The sequence below is a fragment of the Ananas comosus genome, unplaced genomic scaffold (assembly GCF_001540865.1).
Source record: "Ananas comosus cultivar F153 unplaced genomic scaffold, ASM154086v1, whole genome shotgun sequence".
Taxonomy (NCBI): Eukaryota; Viridiplantae; Streptophyta; class Magnoliopsida; order Poales; family Bromeliaceae; genus Ananas; species Ananas comosus.
In genome coordinates this window covers 7,206-18,233 of record NW_017891160.1, presented here as the reverse complement: position 1 = coordinate 18,233, position 11,028 = coordinate 7,206, and the positions used below count along the sequence as shown (strand labels likewise).

Sequence of the window (11,028 nt, the reverse complement as noted above, 5' to 3'; positions counted from 1 at the left end):
ACTGAAAAGAACCTAAAGTATGTAGTTACCGAAAATTGCCAAAAATGTCCGATGCTCGAAGATCCATATAATGTAACCCTCCCCGGCCCCTAGCCCACCGCACCAATTAAAGAAAATAAGTAATGGGCTTATTCAACAATCTCAGGACCGATCGTTCCTAGCGCAAGTGGCAAAAAGCTTGGTGATTGATACCCAGGTCCCAAGTTCAAATCCTAGTTGATTCACATTTTCAGCTAAGTTTATTTCTAAATGAAATAAACAAAACGGGTAGCATGCTACCTATATATCTCTCTCTCTCTCAAAAAAAAAAAAAAAAAAAAAAAAAAAAAAAAAAAAAACAGAAGCAAAACCTTTCAATAATTGTATTACTTCAGTGCTATCGTTTACATGGCTTTGCTCAGTTTTTGGTGTACTTATGCTTTCGGACATTTCTTCATTAGGTCGATCGTCCCCAGTATGCAACACGAAATCCGGCGGCTTCCCGTTATGGAACATCATCGTTCTAAGGAGTTTCTCCACAACCAGCCCCTTGCTAACTCCCTGCACATGAACATTCATTTATTAAGCCTTCAAGATAATTAAATATGTACCCTTGCGAACTTATATGTTTGCATACATCTATCACCGCAAAACTAAATATGAATGCTTACATATGCCTTTGAAGAACTCAATTTCTTCAATTTCAAAGCTTAAAAAGAAATTCAATTTTTTACATACAAACCTTGTACTTGCAGCAATATCCCTTTGTAAACTTTTCAACTATAATATCGACTTACTTATGCCTTTGAAGAACTCGATTTCTTCAATTTCACAGCTCAAAAGTTTATTACATTCTCAAAAGTGTTGCGAGTACAAATAAATATCAATCAAACATTAGATAGCTAAAAAAAATTCGAATTACAAGAAGACTAATATGTAATTAAAAAGTTTTATAGGCGAAAGTTCTATGCGCTACAATAGAGAAGTTCAAACTACAGTTCACGAAGACTCATCCTTAAAGAGTGAAGATTCCAATAGAAAAGATCCCCGAGCTTAAGAAGAATAATCTGCAAGAAAAATATATAAGAATAACGGTTAAATCATAATGCGCAAAAGTAATTTGAAGCTAACAGATTAGCACATTTAAGAGAGAACCTTAAAATGATTAGTGGCATCATATCAGCATCTTGATGTATAATGTTATATCAGCATCTTGATGTATAATGTTGAACTGTATTTACACCATCCAATATAAAAGTCAGAAACCTAAGAAACAAAGAGCAACAGTGGGTATTGTCGGTTACTTCCAGTTTATCTTACATCAGCCAATCATATAAGTATGGTTTGGCCACAAAATATGCAAGTTTTAGTGAAATAACTAACTAAACTGTTAGTTCTCACTACAAGGTCAATAAATTTACTTCGTAATGTAATGAGTAAGAGCATACCTTTGGAATCATGTCTACATTGTAATCTCTGCTCGGTCCCAGATGTGCAGGGGGGTATCATTACCTCTAAATCTTTTCCAAAGCTGTAATAAGAAATGGCATTTCAGCCATCACGGAAGTATGAACAAGCGCAAAGTATACATAAATCATGCATTTCAAACACCATAGTAAGATAATAAAAAACCAAGGTGCTACTCAGATTAAGCATTGTAAATGCCACACAGTGATATTCAAATAAGTACAAAGACGAATATATCAGTTTGCAACTTCCTATTTGCATTAGACCTCCAGAGACGAAGTTTCTTACCTGGAAGAGATTGAGTGAGCAAGACTCTCCACCATAATAGTCATTTCTATCCATGTGGAAGACCTGGTCCATAAATAGCAACTTTAGTAACCATAATAATGTTTTAATACATCATTAACTTCAAATAGACACATATGGAAAATACTGCCACTACGTCGAGTGCTTCATCATCAATCACTTCAAATTCAAACTTCCGAAAAGGTGAAAGTTAACCACTAGCAGGTCAATTAGCATGAAAATCATTACAGCTAAATATTTCAAATTTGACAACTCTTTGACTTAAGAATTTCAAATGATAGCTTGTCGTCTCATCGTTGTCTGAATATAGTTATTGTTATTACGCAATTTAAAATGAAAAGGTAGAAGTGCATGAACTCTCCTCAACTATAGGGCAATTTGAAATAGATTTGAGTAGTTTTGGCTAATTGAATTGGGGACTAATGTGACTAAAGCAACAACGAGTGTTCTTCTTAGAACCAGAATAAGCTATATAGCAAATACATTGTAACATAAAAAAAAGGTAATATTTTTTACATTAGAACCAAAATTTAAAGGTCACTATTGTTTTAATGCACTATAATCTGTAAAACCTGTAAGCACAAGAATCACAAAGAGTTGCCTAAACTTCACAAAATCAGAGACAAATAGCATCCCAAGACACAATTTTTAAGGCCCAATTCAACTATAATTCTCACATTAATGACAATGACGTGAACGCACAACAACCAACAACACATTGAGATCTAACACCATGGATGGAGATCGATCCACAGGTAACTCAATTACAAGTTTATAGATCACAACGAACGCATAAAATAAGCATAAATCAGATAAATGACGGGACCTTGAGATCTATGCTGTTCCAAGTATAGATCTTATCTTTAAAAATTCTGTTTGAAGACAATAGTCATATGATTAATATTTTCGAACTTCATGACTTATTACTGTGACTTATTGCAAGGGCTTGGTAGGTGGCGAAAGAGCAAACAATACTAGCAAAAATGTATTAAAAGAAACTCATGATATCTTAACTAATTTTATATGTAACAAAAGTTATAAAGTACAGAAGATTAAAAAGAAATAAGGAAATACACGTAAATCAAACACAAGGGCCTTATAGCGCCAAAACAGGTGTTGAAACATAAATACGAAAAAAAATATTTTACAAATGCTCAAAGTTGGATTATAAAAGTAGACCAACATTTAACCAATTAGCCGTATAGGTCGCAAATGGAAGTTCAATCAATCCACAAGAATTGAGACCTAAGCAGAAGACACATCTAAAGAAGCAATCAAAGTATGAATTACTGGTGAAGACAGTAATAATAAAAATAGGCCATGGTAAAATAATAATATGTAAACAAACATGAATTTAGTAATCACTTGCCTGGATGAAAGCTTCAAAAAAATGATATAGCTAAGCTCTTGACTAATTCATGGGTTTCAGAAGATCACTTTTCCATATCACGATGTTTTAACCTTTAAGAATGGCACCTTAATAAACAGTAACTAGCTACCATAGTTTACTCATAATTAATAAAATACAATAAAAGGAAACAAGAAAGCAACCTGAGTCTCACGATCACTAGCACTTGAATCCTGAGAATTGTAACAGCAACGTTGATATCGTTCTAATGTCTTGCTTGTGCTGCATACGAAGCAATGAGAATGTCATAAAATTATCCAATATGAGTATCAAACTCTTAATTACATTGAAAGATCGTTTAAACTGCTCAAAGAGAGTATCAAACCATAAAGTATCTGTGAAACTATCAGTTGGTACCATTCTAACATCTTTCTTGTACCGCACATTAGAATCGTTTGAAACAGAATTTTGATAAAAATTATCATCCTCTAAGGACTTTACTTCAGAAACAGAATTTTGATAGAATTTGGTGGGTTTTGGAGTGCTGTCGATGAATGGAGTATCGAACAGTAAATTGGAATCATCAGGTAGCTTAGCACTAACATCAAAAGAAGAACTTGACTCCAAGCAATCTAACTTCATGTTCTATACAAAATCAGAATTTACATCCTCAATGACTTTCTCCTCGGAATCCATACAAACATCACTTTCTGAAACTGCTGGAGCTATATCATCTTTATCCAAGCCAGAAGTCAAAGAGTTCAGTTTATCCTTGCTTTCCCCTACTCCAGAATCTAATTTGGAATGAAACAAACACATTCAGGGATTTTAAAAGGAAAAGAATAATTGATGAAGAGAAAAAGGAAAAAAATAGCAAAATTGGGAAACTTTTCATACAAACCTGCAGAGGATCCTTCGATGAAGCTGGAAGATATTTCACCATATGTTTGTCCCCCAAGTCATCAACTCCCTTCATCTGGTCATTGCTTGAATAGTTTTCTTCACTGCTTGTGACCTTTCCTTTCCAGATGTCCTCTAAAAGAGCCTACCACCAACAATGTAAATCACTTCAGAGACGGAGAAGGTAAAATAAATATCAACTAATGTAACTAATAATGTAACAGATAATTAAATTCTCCTTATTACTTTTTAAACTCTCACAGAAGAGTAGGTAGTCAAGTGAAATAAAGACAAGTAATCCTCCTAAAATAGGTACTCCAACAAGATATGCTAGATCACTACCTAAATAAACTTCTTTATCTTAGAGATTCACCAATGCTATCGATGTAATGTAAGAAATGATGCAGATGCAAACATACAAAATGCAAAAATTCACTGCGTTAAATGGAAAAGGTGTGCAAATGAAGCATAACGCATAATTGATATTCACTGACTTAAGCATACCTCTTCATCTGCCTCAGGTGCAAGAAAGGCCAGTGGTGTCACCGTGCTAGAAAATGTAATAGAAGGAACTTCCTCAAGGCCCTCAGGTTTTGTGTCAAAGGATGAAAGTGTCTTCTGCTTCCGGTATATATCAAGAAGTTTCCCCCTAGGATAGCGAAAAGTGTCTGTCAATATACCAGATGTTCTTAAAGGTGAAGCACCAATCAGCCCAGTAGACGCTGAACTGCTAAATGGCAAGACCACATTGGTTTTTGCTCTACCCCTCCCAGGTGCAAACCCCACACTCGAACCCTCACCACGTCCTCTTTGTGGCCCAAATCATGGAGCTACATGATTTTCTTGACATTCTGGTATTGTATTAGATGATAGCAGTGTTAGTATACCTAATAGAAATGGAAAAAAGAGAATTTATTGCGCTCCGATGATTCCCGTATTTTCTTATTATGTCCAATCCAAACCCTTTGTTATTACTATCTCATTCCTGTTCTTCATAAATTTATCCTAAAGCACTTCTGATTTACTAATTCCAAGCTGATAACCCTCTAACATTTCAACCAAATAATTCTATAAATTCCTCACCCTATTCCGCACATTTTCTCAAAGAGATAGCTAAAACTCTATCATCAACTTGCATCTTAGTTCATTCTTTACTAGATAATATGTAATGATAACCTTAAGCACGTAACATTAAATAAGTCGAGCAATTAAAAAATATTGCAATGGAAATTGATACTGCCAAAGCTAGGAAAAAAAAAGCATCCGGTTATTAATCCTCAAAAATAGATGGAAATTGATACGTTCCATCTATGAATGCTTCAAAATCATTCATAGATGGAACTAAACAATAACAAAATATATGAAATCAGAGCATCCAGTTATTAATCCTCATAAATAGATAAGAAATATTAGGGAACGGATCGGAACCTACAGAGTCCTCGGCTCCTGCGCCTCCCAGATCGCCTGCACGAGCGCAGCGGTAGCGAGGGCCTCGACACTGTGATTCCTCAGGCAAATGGCGGAGGAGCAGTCCCTGAAGAGCTCAAAGGGGTGATCCGCGATGTCATGATTGAGCCCTAGAATGGAGGCGTCGTTGATGATTTGCAGGTAGGCTCGGAGGTTGTCGATGTTAGAAAATAACCGACACATCAGAAAAACGCAGCGGAAAATAGTTTTGCACTTTTAAAATTTTTCGGAAGCCAAATACATATCACATATGAAAACCGAAAATCAATAAATCAAACCGTTGCCGGCAGATCATTCTCATGTTACTATGCAAAAATTTAATCTAAACAAAACTCTTTATGTTCAGAGATCTTACCGTGGACCAGTTAAGGTCTCTTGATCTACTGTACGGTTAAAACTGAATATGACGAACAGAGATTCCGATGAGCCGCGCACATGCCCGGCCTCTACGCGTATCCACACGGAATCGGCGACTCGATCGATCTTCGTCTCACGAATAGGATGAGTCATGGACCATCTGGACGGTGCTAGCAATCCTTTCATGATCCACTAGTCGATGAAGAGTAGAGAAGTTGATCGGAGAGAAACACGCGCATGGAAGAGAGATAGGAGAGAAATAGATCCCTAGATGTATATGCATCAAAATCCATTATGCATCTCTTTAATTAAGATGCATGGCACCTTAATTAAAGTACACCATCCGTACGGCATAATAGGTATACGACCCCTTTTTTTTATTTTTATTCTTAATTCATTCTGTATCCACACATACATACATATAAATCTATATAGAATTTTATTTCATAAAATCTTATCTAATAAGATTTTTCTCTCTCTCCAATAAAATTTAACAATTAAATATTCATGCTTATCCAACTAAATCAAATCTAGTAAAAAATCTTATCTTATAAGATATTATGAATATTTAATTATTCTCTAATCCAATTAGAGATAAATATTAATCTCAACAATATTTAATTAGATCTTATCTAATTTTGATCTTATCCAATAAGATTACTCACTAATATTTAAATCTCATTTAAATATCTTTTATGATTAAATATTATCTACTAATCTAATTAGAGATAAATTTAAATCTTGCGCATAATTCTCTAACTGATTCTGAGATCCTAACTAATTAGGACTATCAGTTATAACCGAATCGAATAATTAAATCTAATTTAATTAAGCAGCTTTCTTTTATTTTCATCGCTTACACTAAACTCTTTAGTGAACGACTCTCATCCAAACGATTCGGGTGCACACAATTCCTAATGTGTGTGACCGCATAAGTTCATTACCATTCGGCAGAGGAGCTCAACATCAAACTCTTTGATGTTTAATTAGAACTCTTCTAATCGATAAATAAGAACAATTCAATTCGAATTATTCATATTCTCTCACCGTCCGTAAGTGACACCTAGCAGTATATCACGGCAATCCAGAATGGTGGTGAAGAATGAACCTTTCCGCTTACAGTTACTGTAATACACTGAACTTTCGCAAATTGTAGAGTTCGAGTGTGTGGAATGATATGTGGATTTATCCTACATGTTCTATATGGCTTGGACAAGTTTTTGAATAAGTTAGAGAGTGATTGGAGGGTTAAAAGGCGAAATTCAGCCTTTTCTGCTTGCTGTACCGGTACAGCCACTATGGTGTACCGGTACACAATGGCAAAACGTGGCAGTAAGGCTAATTTGGTAATTTCACCTCTTGTCCCTATGTACTTGACCCCAGCACAACCCCTGGGACTTGCTGGAGTGTGCTGGAGCTCAGAGGAAGATTCCTCCATATTCTTCTTCTCTCTCTCTAAGATTTTTCTCTCTCTTTACAAAGAAGTCGCTGTTTTGCACCGTTGTCGTCGCCGAGCTCGCTCTTCGCTGTTTGGGAGTGTCGCTGAGCCTTGGTGGACGTGTGAGGGAGTGTTTTGGAGAGCTTTTCGCAGCCCTGGACCAGTAACTCACTGGTTGCAAGCTTGAGAAGGTAATCGGCTCACTTTTTCAATTTTCGGCAATCTATTGGACGAGTTATGTATAGTTTCGGGATTGTTGCTTCTAGTTGTTTTAATCTGAGATTTCAGCAATTAAAGTTGGATTAATTAGCTGTGAATTAACCTCCTTAGACCAGGGTTAAGCTACTTTGAAACTTAATGGAAATATTTAGCTAATTATGAAGCTAGTTCGGAACTATACGAAGTTTACTCGGGCATTTGATGCAGTTTGGAAATTACTTCTTCGCAGCAGGTTCCCAATTCACATTGGGCCTAATTGGTGACCTCGAGAGTTGGTTTAGTAGGTGTTCTGACCCAGGGTAAGCAAGAATTTCAGCTAGAAAACTGAAATTTCTATATTTCGACTAATATAGCTTATATACAAGCATATTGACGTCGTTTCGATTTTGTTCGCAGCGAGAGGGCATTTGACCCTTGGACCGTCTTTGATTGGCAGTGGAGGGCCTTTTGGAAGCCTAATTTGAGGTATCAAACTAGCCCTAAATAGGGAATTAAATTCCTACTTTGCTTTACGTGCGAATCGTACCGAAATTGGACATTTCGGTTATAGTATTGACTCGACTCTTGTACCCTGTTTTCAGCAGCATTGGGGCTTCGTTGAGCCGATTTTGGGACTTCCTTTGGACTATTTGGAGCTTAGTAATTGGTGGGTTTGACCTAACCAGAGCAAGTGGAGCCCCCTATGTTCTATATGTATTATAGAATTGATACAGTTGTATGCTTTTGTGATTGATATAGAACTTGAGACGAGTCACTATATTATAGCGTTGATATATAATTGAATTGAAATCTCTATGAAGTAGAGAACACTCATGCATATAAGTCCTTATATACATGTTTAATTTAGTTGAGTGATTAATGGACAAGTTATCATGTTTCTAGAGAATAGAAAACCGTGACATCCTTATGATACTTTCTTGACTATAAAGTAGAGAATGATGTCATGCTTATGATTATGTTTATAGTGCCATGATCGTGAAAAGATTCTAATGCCATGTGGAAATTAGCATTATTCTTGCATGTTTATTAATCTAGTGGATTCTAGTTGTTGTAATATTTGTTATATTGAAATGCCGATCGAGGATCGAGACTGAGAAATTGCAATATGAAAAATATGGTAATTAAGATAGTGGACATGGATTTGCTTTTTGCCATGTGTCTTTCGCAAACGTTGTGAGGGTCGACTCCCTAAAGCGAGACTCGGAGTTGGACTACGCGACATTCTCGCCGTGCTTGAGAGTGGGTGCCGTGGATTGCGTGGTGAGTGTCATATCACGGGAAATTAAGTGCGCTGGGGAAGTGGAGTACTTTGAGTAGATCCTGGTGATGAAGGAAAAGTGCATTAAGAAGAAATTGGACAGTAATTGTGATTACGTTACAGTGTTATAAGTAGTTACTTACACATTTATGTTATGTTAATGTTAATCATAGTTGCTATGCTTATATTTTCAGTTGTTCATTACTGTCGAGACTATGATTATGTTGCTTAGCATGTACATTACTGTTGCATTGATATATTATATATATGCAATTATGCTTTCGCTTTCATTTAGTTAATAATAAGGCCTAGTGGATGAATTCCTGAGGATGGCGGCTTACACTGGGAACTATTGTTTATGAGTTCTACGCCCTTTTGTTGGTTGTTTTTTACAGCAGCTAGGTAGGATAGGGATCGTGGAAGGGATAGATCGCAGGTCAGTGAGAATTGCTAATTGAGGCGGGCTAGTCGATCACTTGCTCTAGACTTGAACGGGGTGAGTCCACTATGTATAGAGAGGCACCACCATAATGTATATTCTTTGATACCCCGTGGTATATGTACTTTAGTGTGGACAGATACTATTGGTTGTATACTTTCTCTTTTTTTAGTCGAGATTTTGGATTGTACACTATTGTTTTTGGATAGTTTAATTGATGTTGTACTGTGCTTCTTGATAATCAGGATAGGATTTACTATGCTTTTCCCTATCGACTTGGTTTTGTTAGACTATAATAATACTTGCAGGGTATGCGGAGTTGTGCACGTTACGGATATGCTTCGCTGATCCCGTAGCTGTGAACAGATATAGTGTATCAGAGGTCTGGTGAGTCTTAAGTAGACTAGAGCAACCTTAGCGATGGTTGGGTATAAGAATAGGCTGTGATGAACCGAGGTTAAGTCGAGGTTGTTGTTACGAAAGTACTTGGATTGGGAATAAACTTCCGAATAGTAGGGGTTTGATCGGAATGTGCAATTACTAAATCTTTGGAGGTGTCTTGGCGGCCGACACGTGAATCAGAGTTAGAACGCGGTACTTTCAATTATTCATCGCCTTATTAGCTGGGTTTATATCTCAATGATGCGCGCATATCACTCTCACTACTATTATTGACCTATGTTTGTTTTATGTTGCCAGATTAGATGCTCCGATCGTTCGAGAGCGCGGGCGGCAGCTGAGCGGGATGCGCAGAGGAAAGTAGGGGATTCTGTTTATTCGGATTAGGGCGATCGCATGAGTTGAAGGTCAGTCGACGAAGTGACAGATTTGGTTTGCTCGCAGGCTGCGCCCCCTGGACGACCGCCAGCAGAATGGATGCGCGCGCTGTCGGCAGGAGGACAGGAAGAAAGAGGTTAGAGGATTTACTACTGCCGGGCAGCCAGCGCACTCCGCAATGGAGATTCCGGTCCTTATTACTATAGTACCAGACAGGATGCGATCAGTGAAGGTAAGATTGCACAAGAATACCTGACAACCCATAGTCGAGGCGGGGGACGACGGGACAGTCAGTACACTACCGAGTACTGTACCGGCATCAGGGACAGTGTTACCAGAGATGGTGGGGGCTGAGGTGCGAGAGCGGATGATGGAACAATTGAATGAATTCCGTCGTTGCACCCCTCGTATCTTTGACGGGGAGAAAGCAGATCACTGCGTGGTCGAGAAATGGTTAATGCACATGGAGAAGTTATTCTATGATACCTTCGTCGAGGAGCGATATCGAGTTTGGTTTGCGACGCACCACCTTGACGGCGAGGCTTACAGGTGGTGGGTGGACATTCGTGAGGATCCCCATACTGATTTGTCCGCTATCACGTGGAACAGGTTCAAGGAATTGTTGTTGACGACCTATTTTCCTCAGAGTGTGAAGAGGCAGATGGAAAGGGATTTGAGAAATTTGAGGCAGGGAGACAGGACAGTGGTAGAGTATGAGCGAGAGTTCTCTCGATTACTGCACTGCGTTCCTTTTGTGGTTTGAGATGATGAGGACAAGGCTCGCATATTTGAGGTGGGTTTGCGACCTGCAATTTTCAGATTAGTCCAGGCGTCAAACCTCTCGACTTACAGAGATGTGGTGAATCGGGCCATGATTGTTGAGAAGGGGGCGGAGATTATGAAAGAAAGAGATGTCGTGGATCGAAGCAAGGGAAAGAGACCAGCAGCAGAGAGCAGTGGTCAGCAATCTTTCAGGAGACCGCCTAAGTATCCGAGAGGCCAGTCGGGACAGTCGAGGGGCCGAGGTTCGTCAGCACGCCGTGGAGCACCCGAGCGTCGTCCACAGCCGCGTT

At 38.1% G+C, this 11,028-nt stretch overlaps 1 protein-coding gene across 7 annotated transcripts; it reads right to left on the bottom strand.

Annotated features, from left to right (window-relative positions):
- Nucleotides 1-783: 783 nt before the first annotated feature.
- Nucleotides 784-5,767, bottom strand: LOC109704696. 7 transcript variants are annotated; one of them, XR_002214461.1, is made up of 9 exons: nucleotides 5,433-5,767; nucleotides 4,505-4,649; nucleotides 4,002-4,145; nucleotides 3,486-3,894; nucleotides 3,304-3,382; nucleotides 1,735-1,797; nucleotides 1,428-1,510; nucleotides 1,135-1,210; nucleotides 784-1,046 (listed from the first exon to the last, which is right to left on the bottom strand). XR_002214461.1 is itself a non-coding variant. In XM_020225460.1 (8 exons), the coding sequence occupies exons 1-4, from the start codon at nucleotides 5,648-5,650 to the stop codon at nucleotides 3,320-3,322; spliced, it is 570 nt and encodes a 189-aa protein (XP_020081049.1). In that variant the 5' UTR covers nucleotides 5,651-5,759; the 3' UTR covers nucleotides 784-1,046; nucleotides 1,135-1,245; nucleotides 1,428-1,510; nucleotides 1,735-1,797; nucleotides 3,304-3,319. The 7 variants fall into 7 exon arrangements, 3 of the variants coding, with proteins under 3 accessions (XP_020081049.1, XP_020081048.1, XP_020081050.1); XR_002214462.1 differs by having other exon boundaries at nucleotides 3,704-3,894; nucleotides 5,429-5,748; XR_002214460.1 differs by having other exon boundaries at nucleotides 3,704-3,894; nucleotides 5,433-5,729.
- Nucleotides 5,768-11,028: the final 5,261 nt, after the last annotated feature.

What these genes read in the sequence shown, in the direction of transcription:
- LOC109704696 (XM_020225460.1), bottom strand. Translation starts at nt 5,650, where the DNA reads ATGTGTCGGTTATTTTCTAACATCGACAACCTCCGAGCCTACCTGCAA. An exon ending in GCGCAGGAGCCGAGGACTCT is followed by an intron (nt 4,650 to 5,432) that starts GTAGGTTCCGAT and finishes TCGCTATCCTAG; the next exon opens with GGGGAAACTTCTTGATATAT. An exon ending in CACCTGAGGCAGATGAAGAG is followed by an intron (nt 4,146 to 4,504) that starts GTATGCTTAAGT and finishes TGTTGGTGGTAG; the next exon opens with GCTCTTTTAGAGGACATCTG.